Here is a 17,943-nt window from a genome sequence, read left to right on the forward strand (position 1 = left end):
TGTATTACGTATATTAATGTGGCCTGGAAATTATGCATATAAAAGTATAAATTTAGAAATATTTATACCAATCTTTATACTAATCCAGATAAAATGAGACCTTCTTCTGGTACTTTGATATTCCATGGGATAGGCTCTTTCTCTTTTTATTTCTTACAAAGTCAAGACATGAAAAGTCTAAATTTCTCTCTAGAAAAATCTGTTCAGGCAGCATAAAAATTTGAGATCTCAGAAGAAATCACTGTTTGGCTGGCTACAGATATTTGTGAGAAATAGAAACAGCTATAGATAAGCATCTAACTCTTCAGATGCCATTCAAACATAGCTCAGATGCTGAGTCTTTTGACATTTACCTGAAATTGAGCTTCCGGGACCCAGGGTGGGTGGATGAGCGGAAGGGACAGGCAGAGGCTTTTCCTCCAGTTAATCTTTCACAGTTCCCTACTTAAATTGAGTTAGGGTGGATCCTGGCAAAATCCCAATAAAAAAAACTTCTAGGAAGATAAGGTTTGCAAATTAGCCTTGCCCAAGACAAGGGCATCAAGGGATTTCTCAAAATTACAGTTGTTAATGTTATAAGAGGAAACAAAAAGTACATATATTTAATTCTTTTATTTAAACACCAGGCAGAGCATTTTGATATATATTCTTAAGTTATACAAACATATATGTGACTAAAATATGTAACATCTTATACATAAACAGATGCACACAAGCTCCAGATGTGCTCTTTTTCTCCCTTTGTGGGTTGTGTCTTCTATAAGGGAAAAAGACATATTAATCATTTCTTTTACTGCTGAGGGGATGGGTGCTGCTCTCATGTTTCAGAAAGGGGCTGGAAAGTGAGGGAAGCCAAACTTTTTCCTATTTAAGGCCAAAGCACAGGAATCTCAGTGGCTGAGTTTTATGACGGGCCCGGTGCTCGAGGGCAGGGAGCAACTGATGGTGCTACTTTGAACTGCTTTTCTTTTCTCCTTTTTGCACAAAGAGTCTCATGTCTGATATTTAGACATGATGAGCTTTGTGCAAAAGGGGACCTGGTTACTGCTTGCTCTGCTTCATCCCACTCTTATTCTGGCACAACAGGAAGGTGAGTAGGTACTGATTTCCAGAAACTTTACGGGGGTTTTTATTTTTACTTCTCCTTACAAAGAGGTGTAAAGGGAAAATCAGTCTCCTAAAAGCTACTTTCCTCTGTAAGCTCCCAACGGTGAAGCGTAGAACTTAACAGGATGGTGCCTTTTTACATTTGCTCAGAAAGAATATTGTGACTTTCTATTTAAAAGTTCTCTGGTTTAAGATAAAGATGTTCTTGTACTAACTTGTTTGCATGTTAACGGTGCTGGAAACTTTTAAAATGGCTTTTAAAAGTTCCCCTCCTGGATGGTTAACATCTTGGAATGCTTCCCTCCGCAGTCTGGAAGTCATTGGACTCTTGTAATAGTTTTATGTTCTCCTTTGTATGCTGGATTCTTTGTAAGGATCGAGTATTGAGTATTGTTTTCCCAATAGGATAACGCATTTAAAAAATAGCACGCATTAAGAATAGTCTAAAGGAAAATACATTATTAGAATTGTTGAATGTATTTCTATAAAATGACAAGATAATATCTTCAATGTTCTTTGAAACGGATTCAAACTGCTAAAACTTTTTCATCGTTTCTGTCTTTATGCTGTTTCAAGCACTTCCATGGTTGATTAATACATGTTTTCTAATAGCATATTGTTAAGGGTCTAGTGTTTTCCACATCTTCTACATTTTCACGGCATTTGCATTAATGAAGAGAATATTTTTAAAAATATTTTCAACAGGAATGTTTCAGTGTTCTGCAAACAAGGTAAAGACACTATACTGCTTGACTTCAAAAAGTTAATTTGTTGTATTTTCTAAGTGCAAACAATGGTTTTCATGTTCTAATTTCCCCCAAACCACAGTTGTCTCATTATTTGATTATGTGAAAATATTTCTTTTAATTCATGTGTTCACCTTAGTCATGAAAATACAGGACAAATTGGAATACAAACTTTTACAGGAATAAATATTTAAATGCTAAATTTGAAGGAGCTAAAAGAAATCATTACACATCAATTTCCATTTGCACATAATCAAAAGTGTTTCTCTTTAAACCTATAGTTTTTGCAAACATGGTGTCTGAAAATAGTTTTCTGTTTTTACTATCAAATATCTTTGATATCCTCACAAGTCATATATGTAAGTTGAGGGGGAGTGGAATACCCAGTGACATTTCTTCAGTTATGTTCAGCCCGTGGCTACAAAAGAAGCAACGCCCATGTTCCTTGTTCCCTTCATTTCCTCTCCCCCTTATTTCTCTTCTCCCTTCCTTTCCCTTCCTTCTTATCTCTCCACCCCTTTTGGCTGCCTTGGACCTCTTCCTTCTTTTGCTTCCTTCACTCATCACTCCACCCCCTTCCTAGGCAAGTCCATCTCTCCTCCTCTCTCCTCCTCCTCTATCACCCCTCCCTCATTCCCATGTGTCCTCCCTATGCCTCCATCTCTTTTCTTTCTTCTCTCCTCTTGCCCCCTACCCCTTTCCTTCCCTAGAACCTCAATCCTCTTTCCCCTTTCCCTCCCTATTCTGTCTCCCCCAGAAGATGCTACAACTCTAGTCCTTGGCTAGGATACCAAATGACTACTACCACACTCTCACCTCAATAAAGACTTTCATCTTTTTTAAAGCTCTTAAATTCTCCTGATTTCTGGAAAAAAAATTCAGAGAGTTCCCATTTATTGGAAAACACACAAATCTGTGGTGTCTCGTTCAAAAGATGGCCAAAATATTTGTAGGTGCCTGGGGTTACAATCTTTTATTAGCTCTATGGCTATTTTTCTTCTCAATTCAACTTTAGAAGGGAAAAAAGTGTTTGATACCTACATTACCTTTACATCGATAAATTCTTTTTATTTTCCCTTCCTCTTTAGATGCAGAAAATAATAAATAGCTATTATATTTTCCTAATACATTTGTAGCTTTTAGGTTCAAAAGAAGTTGAAAGGGATTCTGTTCAGCTTCTTGTTTTTGTTTGTCATGAAAAATACGTTTTTAAGCATAGTACATCTTATGTTCTCTACAGGTTTTATTAAAAAAAAAAAAAAACCCTGCTGGTGAACTAAATGAGGGAGGTTACAGGAGGTGGCTGAATGAACAGCCCCTTAAGGACACTCATATGCAGTTCTGGGGCATACATGCCCTGAGCAGCCCACAGCGAAGTAGCACACTTCTAATGAACACCAACTTCTAGTCTACTTGCATGAATTTTCTGGAGCATAAAACATGTCCTCACAAAGAATTTTGGTCTTTTTATAAATTTGTGAAAGTTCTGTTTAATTCGTATATTTTATTCCACTAATAAAGAAATGTGGTCTGTTTTGTATTTCCTGTAGTTTATAAACATGCCAAATTTTAAACACAAGGACTCGCCCCCTAGTGGCTGACAGACGTAGTTACATCTACATAACCAAAGCCAAGACAAATGTTACACAGCTGGATTCTGTATTTTATAACGAGATTTAAAAATATTACGTGTGAATTTTAAATATTAAACACTACTTTCCTAAGAAAATTAGTATATTACTGATAAAACATTGCCAAACACACATACTCCCACACAAATGAGCTCATTCAAATAAGCTTGAATGCTATGGCCCTTTTCAAAATTCCGCATATAACTATGCCACATATAACATATAACTATTTTTTCAAATATTTGTCAAGTTTCTGATGTAGTCCTTATGTGACCTAAGTATTTTAGCTACTACTTATTAGATAGATAGATAAATGGATAGAGAGCTATTGCTAAGTAATATTGCTTCATTGGGGCAAAGAGATAAACTTTATTTTAACTAAAAGTGTTCTAATGTTTGAGATGATATTTTGGTACACTTGTAATTTCAGTGTGATAATGAACTGTGCGTCTTTAATTCCTTTAGAATTACGGAACTGTAAATGGATTCAGAATCAGTTCCTTATTACAGATTATGTCTGTTTTCCACTATATTTAAAGAGAGAACTTGTAACTGATCAAGTAACATTCAAGTTTTCTGCTTTGTGTTCTCCCTAAAATCAAACATACTAAACTAATGAAAAAATATAGCATAAAATCACTAGAAATAATTGTACTTTTAAGAGGAGAGACTGTGTGATTGCTCACAGATTTCATTGTTGGTCATATAACATAGGTTCAGAATTTTGGTTGTGATTACACAATGAGGAAGTGACAAAGTTAAGACTAGAACTAAAATTCTGTTAAATCCTAGGTAATTAGAGAACATAAAATAAACATTAAATCCAGAATTTTCTTACTTTTGTAACTGTTTGTCATTGAAAGGAGATACTAAAAATTATATAATGCCCTAGAAAATGTATGAGCTAATGAATTTCTAAAGGTGAGAAAAAGGTACATTTTTTCTGTTTAACACTCAACTTTGAATCGGTAAATCTATTTTTTAAATCACTTATGATTTAACCAGAAATTATCTTGAGTTCTGTAATAACATAAATTCTAAGTGAATAAAGTACTGATACAAGATTTTGTGTTTTTCATTCATGATACCTTGCATTTCTTTACCACTTCCAGAGTATTCAACATCAGACGATCTAAAGGTCTGTAGGTGAATAGGAGGAATTCTGATTAAATTCTGGAATCAAACATCTTAGTAGTATGAGTGAAAAGACCAAAGTCACTGGAAGAATTCTGGGAAAGAAGGAAAGACTGTGACTAGGTACCTTTTAACTAATTCAGATTCCTGGGTTGATGTCTCAGCTACAGGCTTCTTTTAAAAAATCAAGAATCGTTGGCTGTAAGTTTCCCAGGAGTAGATTTGAGACTGAAAAATAGCTCCTCAGAAAGCCCCTGTTCCACATCTAGAGTCGCACGCCAGACCCTGAGCTGTCACTCAGAGAGAAGAGCGCCCTCTACCAAAAAGCCATGGTTTCCATTGCGGATGACTCTTCTTTGGTGCAGAGTTCCAAAGATTATGTAGCCCAGTTCTATTATTTTGTAACATGAAATGATATCACTGCCTTGAAGTGATTAAAGTGGATTTCTTAAGAGTTAAAGTTTTAAAAATGAAAGATGTTGTTGCCTTTGCTGGACATGAAGGACATTTGTAAAGTTTCCAGGTCTACAATAACTTTCTGGAAATGTCTCAGTGCACTGTTTCTTGTAAAACAGTTTTCCCTGTAAAACAGTTCAGTCCCATTGTTTTCCATGCTCAAAAAAAAAAAAAAAAAAAGGTGGGGGGGTGTCATATGGTGTAAAAAAATCCAGAGTTTTCAAAAGGGAAACTTTGCCTGTTTCATGTCAAGATGACAACGGAAAAAATGAGATAGCTATTCTTACACAAATCATTTGTTAACTGCAGTTTGGGAAGTTACATTAACCACTAGAATTTCTGTCTGTGCCTAATGAAAACACAGCAGAAGTGGATTCCTTTCAGATTAACTAATAAAACCCTTGTATTTTCCATGACTGAGGTCAAGAATTGCCATTTAAAATGTAATCTTAATGAACAAAATGAAAAGTTCAAAGAAGAGAGCAAAAATTAAAAGGCCCAAAGGATGTAAAAACCAAAGATAAAGGATCCAGAAACCATTAAAAGTTAAATTTGCTTTGAAAACTCACATTGAGAAATTACTGCTTCAGTAAAATGGCATTCATTTTTCCGAAACTTTGTTTTCTATATTATTTGGTGTGGAGACTGGCAAACAGGGACAGTGTTCCTTGAGTTAATTAAAATCAGAGAAACACTCTTTGGAGCTGCATGGTATGTTTATGATGTCCAAATTTAGAAGAGAAGCCTCTAAGGAAGTTATAAGTTCATTAATATGAATCATTTACTAACTATATTTTCTGAAAATCAGTATCTTAGTGAGACATCCTAAATATGTTTTTGGCATTGGATACAGAAGCCTTATGTGTCTGTTGTTGCTGCTGTGCTGTTAGGATCCTGCTTCTTTGTATAGAGTAAAACGTACCCTGGGTCTCCCAAGCACGTTAATCCTGCTGGTGGTCTGGATGTCATCAGGGTGGCCTTGGAGATGTAAGTCATTTTCAGAAGGTCAGGAGAAAATAAACAACAGATTTCAACTCCAGATGGTATCTTCTTTTTTTGAGATCAGACAGAAAAGATATTCTGTTGGAAACTGTTATCCCTTTACAAAATCTGCCTTTGCAGGCTCTGATTTTAAGTTGACAGGGTTTAGAAACCATAATGGGACAAAGCTTTGAAGCTGGCTTCTTTAAACCTGCCCTGCCCTCCAAGCTGCAGAAAGGGACTAGATGCGGTAGTTACGAGTAGCAAATTAGAGACAGCTTTCCTAGGTTCTCGTCTTAGCTTTTCCCCTCACTATATAACCTTGGGAAAATTATTTACCGTCTCTGTGTCCAGATTCCTCATCTGTAAGATGAAGACTATGATAGCACTCACTTCACGGGGACTTTGAGAAGATTAAGTAAAATAGACTTGCAAAGCCCTCAGAACAGTGCCTACAACGTGGGAGATCCTGAGCAAGCTCTACTTAGTTTTAGTTTTACTAACACTGGAAAATAAAACTACTGTAAGGAAGAAATTAAAGCACTTAGTGACTTAGTGACAGGAAAGGTAAGATATAAAATTTTGGTTACCAGACGTAAAATTTAAAGATGTTTGCCAACTGTAATAAACCAAGTAGAATATATTTTCATCAGTATTCCTATAATTTGTCACTAATCAGATTATATTGTAATACAATTGCTGATGGGTAGATATATGATCCTTTTCATTTTAGTTCTCTAATTATTTCTATTTTTCGCAGGACAAAATATTTATCACCTTAAAAGAAATTTCTAATTGGAGACATAAAAATCAGATATCTATGAAGAATAAAACAAGGGAACATCTAGAAATGATGAATCATTAAGTTTTTTTGTCTTTTGGTGGGAGCAAAATAGGCAGAATCTGCCTTGTCCATGCAAAGCAGCATTGAAATTAAAATTGAAATTAGCCATCTCTAAAGGTTTACAGATATTTCGTCCAAAGTCCGTTTTGTTAACTCATCTAGCATATTTTAAGATATTCTGATAAATATATAAGCAGCAGAAACATATTTACTAAAAATATATATTCCCCAAACATTAGTCTCATTTAAAAGCCCAACGTATTTTCATCTGTAGACCACATAAACCCCCTATAGTCACACATGGAATGTTCAACTTTCTAAAGTAACAGGAGAATAATGTTATGATCCTTTGCATGTCACATCTGTTATTTTTAGATTTTCAGGTTAAAGAACACCTTTTCCCAGATAAGGATTCAGTAAGAAGAGAAGAGAAAAAAAATTAAACTTGTCACTCAGGCTAAATTAACAATTTGATTAGATGCTTCAGGGCATATTATTTTTACTCCAAAATGGAATAAAGATAAACATAATTTGCATTATTTTTTAGAATTTTAGTCATAAAATTATGTCAAATCAGTATAAGTTAACATTTGAAGAATGGAAAGAAAAACAACAAAAAGGAAAGCTTTAACTACATCTAAAAATATTAGATTATGTTACTTGGTTTTCTTTTTCTCTAAAGTTCCAAAACAGAGAGCTGGGAAATAAAAGAAGCTGAGAGGGGATTATGTCATATACTAGCTTTATTTTGTTTTATAATTTAGATCCCAGTAAGGAGATGATTTAGTCTACTGCATTGCTTGTGTGACCACAAATAAATTATTTCAGAGCTGTACTTTGTAATAAGGAACAGAAATGCCAAGTGACAGGAGAAGTCGAGTTTAAAATTAATTATAAATGGTAACAAGGAAACGTAGTTCAACCAATAACAGCAAAGGAAGTAATTGGAAAATCTATTACTTCTCCAGTAATAAAAACGAGATTATTTGATATTTTATTTAACATTTTTGCAAAGGTATTTAACTTATTTTTTTAAATCAAAGCTGCTCTGAATTTAGATGTCTCAGAAAAGCAGGGACTAGGATGAGATGACTATTATTTCTGAATCCTATTTTCTATTCCATTTCTAAAGGCTGCAAGTGACTAACTGGAACATTTTATTCCTCTTGAAAACAAAACATTCTTTTTCTTGACACCCCATGATTTTCCCACGTATGGCTAGGCCATGGTACTAAAACTGAGGGCTGGGAGACACTTGTGTAAGAGGTTTAGCATCTGGTAGAACATATTGCCAACCATATTTTGCCTTGCACAGGATAAAAAACATAGAGGAAACTGTGTAAAACTCTCCATTCTGTCAACAAAGGTGACTGAGGTAGAGTGACAGAGACAAGTCTGACTTTCAGCCATAAGTTTCTACAGGAACTGACTTTTCAGGAGAGTCAAATTTCTTTCAAATGAATATGAAATAAATTACAGTAACAAACAAAACTGCAATAGTTCTTACTTTTCAAATAGTCCAACTTCCTTCTTGTACTTAGAACCCATCATTTTTAAAAAAAGAGAAGTACATTAAAATAACTCAGCCTTTATATTGAGACCTCTCTGTTTTAAAAAGCACAATACACATGGTTTCTAATAAAATTCGGAAACCAGAGGCTAAATAACAATTTTCGTTTACATAACTTTGGTTTAGCCCAATTCTAATAAATTTCTTTACAGTTTTAATAAGTCAATATTGTGCTCATTTATTTAACAGTTTGCAGAGCAAAGAAGAAACACTGTATTTCTAGTGATGTGCTGATACTTTCAATGAGATGTAGACATGGGAGAATGAAGACAGAAGGGAAAAATCATACTAATTTTAAGGCGGAGGACACACATAGGAAGAGAAAATATTTAAAACATGAGATACTTCACCCTGGCTTTAACTGTTATTCTCATTTGTCTTTACTACATCATCAGTATTCAGTAGCTAATTTTTATAACACAGGTCGTGTGTTAAATGCAGAAAGATATTCTTGATCCAGAGACAAAGAGCTGAAAGAATCATTAGTATAAACTAGTGGTATTTTTTTCTTTTTTCCCAGCTTTATTGAAGTATAATTGACAAAGCTGCGTATATTTAAAATGTACAATGTGATGATCTGACATACATATACATTGTGAAATGATCACTATGATCAAGTGAATTAATGCATCCATCACCTCACATAGTTACCTTTTGGTGTGTGCGTGTGGTGAAAACACATAAGATCTACTTTCCTGGCAAATTTCAAGTATACAATACAGTTTTATCTCCTCTAGTCAACATTCTATACACGACTGGTATTTTCAAGGGGGCTGGGTAGACTGAAACCCACATTATTAATGGGGAAATCTTGAGCTGAAACTAATCTATTGGAACGTTTCATATAAAGTTAATTTAGAGAAAGTTTTAAAATGGTTCATTTTAAGAAAAAGAAAGCCAACGCAAAGATCGAAGAATGCATTTCATGCAATTTATTAAACAATCTTCTATCTCACTAAAATTTTTAGAACTTTTCTGAAAACCAGTGAGCTTAGTTCTTAAATAAAAGATGTCAGTTCTGCCTAGAGAACAATGAATTTAATGCCTAGACCCTCTTATATTATTAATGTTCATAATAATAGGAAAAAATTATTTGCGCTTCTCTTAAGCATACCTTTCAAAACACCATTTAAATAGGTCTACTTCGTTTGAATTAGGTAATCATTTTGGCATTCAGCTTTTATGCTCCCTAAGTACAAAGGAATGCTCCTTTAAAAGCTTAGGCAATATTTCTTTTCGATGTTCTCATGTATCTGTTTTAAACATGGAGGAGGAACTAGAATAACTTTTCTAAATAAATAGATCCTTTCTTGCCTGCTGAAAATGGCAGTAAAACAATTATGCTTTCTTTTAGTACCTGTAGACTACATTGGGAAATTATAACACAAAGTGAGAGTGGACTTTTAAACTTCTGGAACTGATCAAGGGTGTTGCACAAAATCATTAAAGTTGTATTTGTGCACATAGTGCAAATGAGGAACGGAGGCAGTTTTGCTCCTCATAGAGTCTACAGGTTCTGAAGTTCTCCTGTTTTTGCGAACTTTTACTAAACCAGCTAAACCTCTAAACCCAAAGTATTTAGCATGATCTAAATCATTATTACTTAGGATATGGAGAGAATATAGAAACGGGATCTTAAAAAGTCATATATATCCAGATGGAAAAATCTCAGGACCCACTCACAGCCCCTTGGCCACAAGGCAGCAAAAAAGTGTAGTTGTTAAACTGTTTCCTCTTCCCAAGCAGGCCTCTTTCAGCAGACATTTTAAAGGTCTTGGCTCTGGGAAAATAAAATTTCACTATTTCACAAAACTACAAATATTGAACAGTATTATCATTTGTTGTTTGCAAAAATTTTTGCAGATGTCTAGAAATTTCTTGTTTATTTACTCAATTACTGGCAAGCTATCATAGTAATCCTCAAGAACTAAGCTTGGATTTAACCACAATCCACAGCTAATGCCTTAAGAATTGAGACCAAGTTTTACTTTGGCAACCCCTAAGCTGATTCATTGTTAATAGCTGCTGAAATTTCAGTACCTTGCATATAATCAGGAAACAAGTCTAAAATTTTGGTTGAAGCAAATTTTTGACCATTTTAAGCCACAAAAACACATGATCATGATTCATATTTTTCCATATTATTTTTACTTACTACTTGCCAATATTTGTTTTTTTTAAAAAAACTTTTTTTTTAGTGATTTGGAAATCTCTTCACATTCATATGAGATATGCAATATGTTATGTCATATCATATTGACCTACCAGTGCCCAACAGAGCTAGCAGTGATATTCAATACATACAATAAGTTTTGTTAAAGTTTTCCCAGGAATCTGGAAGAGTTTGGGGCTGCCAAGAGTAACTCCGTATTCTCCCGAATTTCTCAACTAGGTTAAGAAAATCCAGAAAGTCTTGTTAGTAACAAAATCATCTTTATAGTTTAATGCTCCCATCTACTGTTAAAATAAAGAATAGCAATTGAGTAGAAAGGCTTGTTTTCAATTATACAATTAATAAAAAATGTTTAAGTGCTTGTGGGATTTCCATTGGTGTTAAATTCTTACTACAAACAAAAGTAAAATACTGTCTTAAGGATAATTTACTATGGTGTGCCAATTTGACATTAATAAACAGATTTAGTATTTTAAGCATTCTCTTACTACTTAGCAAATTATGTAGGGACAATATGATATTCTTTGTAATTTAATTTGCAATTTTTTTGCATAAGCATGCTTATAAGAACATACCCACAAATTAGTTTAATGAAAGGAAAAAATTATCTGTTTCAAACTATTTCCACGTTGGCTACTGGAAATGGTCTTGACAGCATAACAAAATCACATTTCAGCAAAACGTATGAAAATATCACACCATCTAAATTATTTTCCAGTTGCTGAAGGAGGATGCTCCCATCTTGGTCAGTCCTATGCGGATAGAGATGTCTGGAAGCCAGAACCATGCCAAATATGCGTCTGTGACTCAGGATCTGTTCTCTGCGATGACATAATATGTGACGACCAAGAATTAGACTGTCCCAACCCAGAGATTCCATTTGGAGAATGTTGCGCAGTTTGCCCACAGCCTCCAACAGCTGTGAGTTTAAAGATAATCTGTACATCTTCAAGATTCATATTTAAACATATGAATAGTTCCTATATCATAGGAGCCTGAAAGGAAATGAAAGTAGCGTCTGTCAAACATTATGTTGGTATTACAAGTAAAAGGTGAATGTCAGTTTAAGCTAGGAATTGGATGTGATTTGGGCTAAGAAACAGATATGCAAATTGGGATACACTTCATGAGAAGGTTGCTCTTATGTTTTGTTTAATCTGTTATCTTTTCCATTTATTAGCCTACTCGCCCTCCTAATGGTGTTGGACTTCCAGGCCCCAAGGGAGATCCAGTAAGTAAACATTCTTCAGTGGAAGGAAATTAATTCCTTGAGTAGTTCACTTTGGTTTTCTTCTAACAGCTTTTCCATATTTGAACTTTCTTCATTCATATGTTTCCTTGAGTACCATACATTTAAATGACACAAAATAACTCAAATTGAGAATCCATAATTGTACATGTAAAGGTTCAAATTTCCCAAGCTTTGTATAATGTCTTCATCCCCATTTTCAGTTTGAAAAATAAAATATAGGTCAATATACAAAGGAATGAATTATACCGAAATTATTCACAGGATTTGGGCAAAAATGTATGTGTTCCCAAGCAGATGTATCACTTTTATTGATTCCTTCTGTTACAAAGCAGAGAAGCTACAATTTGGTAATGAATCTGAATCACTAGGACTTTTCACTGTTTTACTAATTTTTATCTCTGATTTTCTCAGGGCCCTCCTGGTATTCCTGGGAGAAATGGTGACCCTGGTATCCCAGGGCAACCAGGTTCCCCTGGTTCTCCCGGCCCCCATGGAATCTGTGAATCATGCTCTACTGGTGGTCAGGTAATACATTCCAGGCCTAAAACATGCCCGCCTTTAAGACTCGCTAGTTCATTTTCTTTTCTTTAGCCTATATTACCTCTCACCTTTGTGTGTTTCTTATGTCTATTTTCTGATTTTATGTATTTAACAAATTCTTATTTAGTGCTTATATGTGCTGGGCACTATTCTAAGTGCTTTATAAATATTCACTTTTCCACATAATGCTAATGCTTTGGCTACTATATCTTTGCAAAATTTCCCACTTCTCAGCAGGCATATAACGTATGCACTATGTTTGAGCAATGAACCATCACATCCTAAAAGAATTAACCTAGAGAATTTAGGAATTGCTTATTGCCTTTATAACTATACCTTATTGCCTTGATAACTCCAATGGTAAAGCCTCTGAAAGTCTGGACAACACTCCGTATTGACTTCAAATCAACAGGATTATTCAGCCCTTTGCAACTACTTTTGCCAAGCCTTCAGAGTACAACATGCTCCTCTTGAAAAGCATGGCAACCAACTAATTCTGCATGTAAAACAAATAAATAAGACAAAATTTCTGCTGTGCGTAATTAGAAGAAATTAGAAAACACATATAGACAAATCGCTATGAGTTTACAAAAAGGTGTTTCAAACATCAACTCAACAAGAAGCCAAGGATGTCATCTAACTTACTCTTATCCTGGTACCAAACAGAACCCATTGTTAGGCCTAGAATTCAAAATAGAATAATTTCCAATGAAATCCAATAAGCACACGAGCCTTTTTATCATTCTTGTGCTTATTTTCTATGGGAGTGTTTATTTTAGGTGATTGTTAGGCTTATTAACCAGAAGCGAGGGGATATAAATTTTACTTGTATCATTAACTGTTGGGAAAGTTACTTGACTTCATTTTTCTGCTAAAAATAAGAAGGTCAGATTATATTATCTCAAGGCTCCAACAGTCTTTGATGTCATGTTTCTAATGCTGTGGATATCGCTTAGAAATATTATTTTGAGTAAGAGCATATAGGAACAAATGATTGCAGATTAACATTGCATACAGTTAGTTAAAAGATTTGTGCATTACATAAGTATTTCTGTAGGTTATCTAACATCTAAAGCTAGAGAGTGACAGAACAAGCAAGGTGACTAAATAATATATACTACACCCTCTGGCATGCAGAAACTTTCTATCAGCGAATAGTAGATGTTGCATGTACTTCTTCTAAATGCTTTTGAAAAGAACTATGGTCTATATACCAATATGATCATATCTATCTGGTCTCTTTGCTACAGAACTATTCTCCCCAATATGAGTCATATGATGTCAAGGCTGGAGTAGCAGGAGGAGGACTCGCAGGCTACCCGGGGCCAGTTGTATGTACAAGTCTTTCTCAGCATTTTAGAACATTATTCAGCCTTCCAGTTGGCGAAATTTCAAATGGTGGTTCTTCTGTTAATCCAGTATTACTACAGAATTGTACAAACTAGGTTTTCCTCTAGTAAGGCTGGGAAATAAAATGGTAGCATTATCATGATCCTTCTATCCTAACTCATTTTTCCTCACCGCCTCTCATTTCATGCCTGTTTGCCACTCTTTCCTTATACACCTTATACACCTATACAGGGGCCCACCTGCCTTCATGCTTAGGTCTCACACTCATATATTTCCTAATTTAACCAAATTTTATTTTTCACTTCCACTTTTCCTCTTTCTCATCCAAGTTGTTCAGAATCTTCTTTTAACGTATTTTCATTCATTAAATGCTACCTTCTAGATGACAACCTGAGTGATAAACGCCCAATATCACCATACATCTCACCTCAAATCCTGAAATCAAATACAAATATTTCCGGAATTCATCAAGTCTTTAAGTTCTTCTACTGTAAATGATAGCTATTTTCATTGTACCTGAAAGGTTTTCCTCAATGTAAATGACCTAGAGTTTTCATAGAAGAAAATAGCAAAAAGAACATTGAAACCTGGGCACATGTGCATGATGCATGGTCCCCTGTAAAAGACCCTTGCTGTAGACAGCCTCTCGGGAGAAGCTACACTAGGGGAGGCTCTCATTTCACTGCCAGTAACAGGTACGTAAGTGTAAATGGAGCATGATGCTGATTCTCGGGGATTAGGGAGGATTGCTGCCCGATTATTGGACTCCATATTAGTGACTTGTAAAACTAGAGAGGACAAAATTTTAGCCACTAGGTCCAAATGACCAGTTAAAAAAAGACCCTTCAAATTGGTATAAAGTAAATTATATAAAGAGAATTTTAAAAATCTTTAAAGTTTTGAGTTATGACTTTTTTGTATCTTTCAAAGCCAGAAGGAAAATTATATTAATTACGTAAACATCTGGTCTTACTCAGCTACACTCACATTATGAATCCTATTTTTCAATCAAAAACCTGAAAAAAACCTAAACATGCTCCTAAAAAACACACTTAAACTAAAAAAGTCACTACTTATTAACATGCCAGAAAAGAGGTTACAAGAGAAAATTTAATTACAAATTGTAGTTTTATAAATTTATTACCAGTATTTAGAAATAGCATGCTACAAAACTGAAGGGTTTCTAGTTTAACCTATATTTCTGAACAATGACAAATAATTGATTATAATTCTAATTCAGCATTGTCCCATGTATGATGATTCTCATATGCACATCTAAATCTTCATGTCAATGTAACTCAGTGATATAGCTGAGAACTTTGGTGTTGATTTATAGCATTTTTAGAAACTAGGATTTATAGTATGTGGATAAATATTTTTCCTCAGTGAGTTTGGCTGCCAGACAAAAAAACACTTCTTCACCAGTACCAGTATCATCCTAACATTGCAGAGATTCTCATAACATTTTACATGGATTTTTCCAGATTTTGAATCCCCTTTTGGGAAGAAATACTGAAAAAATATAAGACTTACCAATAATTTTTATTGATTCTGTGGGAATTTCATTTAGAGTGATATTTTTGTAATGGGATCCTCACTGTAGATCTAATAAGATCAATCATATCCATGAATAGTTACCACATATTGACATATGTTCCCATTTTTTAGAGATGTCCGTATCATTCCTAAACAGAGACATCTCTATGATGCCTGGATAAAGTGTATTTCAGTGCACTTGTTTTGTATTTACCCTTTACATTTGCATTCTAGGGTCCCCCCGGCCCTCCTGGCCCCCCTGGCGCATCTGGTCATCCTGGCTCCCCTGTAAGTATAGCCATGAAATACATATATAGTGGTGTTTTCTTCTTCGTGCATGTTATATAAGTCAGGATAATACAGATCCTGCTATAATTTAGCCATTCCAGTGTGCATGATCCCAATTAAGTAGAGAAGTCACAACCAAGAAACTATCATTCCTTCAAAAATGTTGGAATTTCATATTTAATTCCTTTCCACCAACAACTATTAGCAATTAAAATCTTGGTAAAATTAAACCACATGTTTAATTTGCCTTTAATACGGCTTCAAATTCGAAACAATTCAGTTTCAGTGGAATGAAGTGGATGGAATGGAATAAATTAACTTTATTCTGATCTGAAAAATTTTGGTTTCAGTCTTTATAAATTGGAATAAAATCCACTGACTACATTCACAAATCCTGATTTCATACTGTCTTCAAGTTGTAAAGGGATCCTATGAAGATTAAGTCACTTAAAAAATATGTACATGTTATTCTATCCACTAGGGTTCTCCAGGATACCAAGGTCCCCCTGGTGAACCTGGGCAAGCTGGTCCTGCAGTAAGTAACAATTATATCTATATTTAATAAATTGACAATTCTATATAGAAACCACCTTCATTTTCTTAAACTTTATCATAGCTCCCTACAAAGAATATATTAAACTTATGCTTACATTTAAAATTTATGTAGTATTTTTATAATAGCTTAACTGGTTTTGAACTGGTTGCAAGGATTTTTGGGAGTCTTTTCATGATTTAGATATCTTGGATACTTACTATTCAATCTAGGAATTCCCTGGCTGATTAGCCATCACAACAGTCCATTTCCTGGTGTGGATACAAACCCTCTATCTTAAACAGGGATTTAGTTTTCCTGTAGTCCCTTAGTTCACCTTTATATCTACTCTACTGATATAGAATTTTTGAAACTTAATATAGTAGAAATAAACATAATCTAATAGAGTCGTCCAGAAGAATATGCTGTGTAAATAGAGAAGTAAGGGGAAGTTAGTTTAATTTAATGTTTCAAAATATTTGGAAATACTTATATATTTAAAAATTCAATATCTCAAAAACTGTAGAAGTACATTTGGGTGTATAAATACACACATGTGATATAAAATACAGGTACATTATACTTTTGATTTTCATTAAAAATAAGTTGAATAAACAGTAAAAGCTGAGATAATATAGGTATAATATTAACTCAATATGTCATTTTCATGATGAGAAATATTGAGAATATTTTCTAAAAGGAAGTTCCTTCCAGGAATCCACATAATATGTAATAATAAATTGATTATAACAGAAAAATCTACAGATATATTTGTTTTTTATTTCCTTATTTTCAGGGCCCTCCAGGACCTCCTGGTGCTATAGGTCCATCTGGTCCTGCCGGAAAAGATGTAAGTTTTTAAGGATTGAGTGGGGATATGGCAAAATTTAACTTGGAATATTCTGAATAGCATATACCATATGTCAGAATCTCAGAAGGAAAACCTCACTCAAAAAATTTTGATAATGACATCTTAGCGGATATTAATCTTTGAATATCTAAACAGTATTTACATATATCATTTATTGAATTCTAAACTAACAGAACCCCTAAAGTCAAGAAGATTCATCCAGTGAATAAATCACTTACTGGGAGGAGAAATGTCTCTTCTCTCTGCCTCTTGCAATGAAAAAATTGATATCAGTACTTTATGAATTTCAAAACTTATAAACACTTTTAATATTATGCTATTCTTTCTTTCCCATTTAATTTCCAATGGCAAATTCTTATCACTGGATTGAGAGATAGTCACAATATTTCAGTGACGAGAAGCCTGCATTGTTCATACATTTATATTGAGATGGGAGAAGCCCTCCTCACTCCTTCTATTAAGAAAGCTGATCTGACAACTGTATGTTTAGCCCAATCATTTTCGTGAGGCCTTGAGGAGAAAAATGCGAAGTTATCAGTTTGCTGATTGGCTACAATGTGTTTTCTCCTGCACAAGCACCTATGTATTGTTTATTTCTCCACCTAGGGAGAATCAGGACGACCCGGACGACCTGGAGAGAGAGGATTGCCTGGACCTCCAGTAAGTCTTCAGTATCCAATGAATTAATTGCAGTAATCACAATGATCTTAGCCTATTAATTAAATGATCTTAGCCTATACAATTAAATTGAATTAAACTTAAAAATAGAAGGCATTTTACTAGTGGATTGTGATTCTATGTGAAGGTTCATTAATATCTTTTCTTTTCATTGGTTTTAGGGTATCAAAGGTCCGGCTGGCATACCTGGATTCCCTGGTATGAAAGGACACAGAGTAAGTAGAGTTTCTAAACGGACTATAAGCTGGTCCCTT

The 17,943-nt window shown here is 34.4% G+C and overlaps 1 protein-coding gene across 1 annotated transcript in view; it reads left to right on the forward strand.

The window, feature by feature from the left end:
• The first annotated feature begins 885 nt into the window (after nucleotides 1-885).
• The window catches only part of LOC124237957 (collagen alpha-1(III) chain-like), a 40,087-nt gene continuing 23,029 nt past the window's right edge, over nucleotides 886-17,943 (forward strand). Inside the window, exons 1-10 of the mRNA XM_046658121.1 lie at nucleotides 886-1,090; nucleotides 11,361-11,563; nucleotides 11,823-11,873; nucleotides 12,306-12,419; nucleotides 13,685-13,765; nucleotides 15,555-15,608; nucleotides 16,090-16,143; nucleotides 16,937-16,990; nucleotides 17,618-17,671; nucleotides 17,851-17,904. Of these exons, the coding sequence (XP_046514077.1) occupies nucleotides 1,012-1,090; nucleotides 11,361-11,563; nucleotides 11,823-11,873; nucleotides 12,306-12,419; nucleotides 13,685-13,765; nucleotides 15,555-15,608; nucleotides 16,090-16,143; nucleotides 16,937-16,990; nucleotides 17,618-17,671; nucleotides 17,851-17,904 (798 nt within the window). The 5' untranslated portion in view covers nucleotides 886-1,011. The remainder of the gene's footprint in view (nucleotides 1,091-11,360; nucleotides 11,564-11,822; nucleotides 11,874-12,305; nucleotides 12,420-13,684; nucleotides 13,766-15,554; nucleotides 15,609-16,089; nucleotides 16,144-16,936; nucleotides 16,991-17,617; nucleotides 17,672-17,850; nucleotides 17,905-17,943) is intronic.

This window comes from Equus quagga, chromosome 4, assembly GCF_021613505.1.
Source record: "Equus quagga isolate Etosha38 chromosome 4, UCLA_HA_Equagga_1.0, whole genome shotgun sequence".
Taxonomy (NCBI): Eukaryota; Metazoa; Chordata; class Mammalia; order Perissodactyla; family Equidae; genus Equus; species Equus quagga.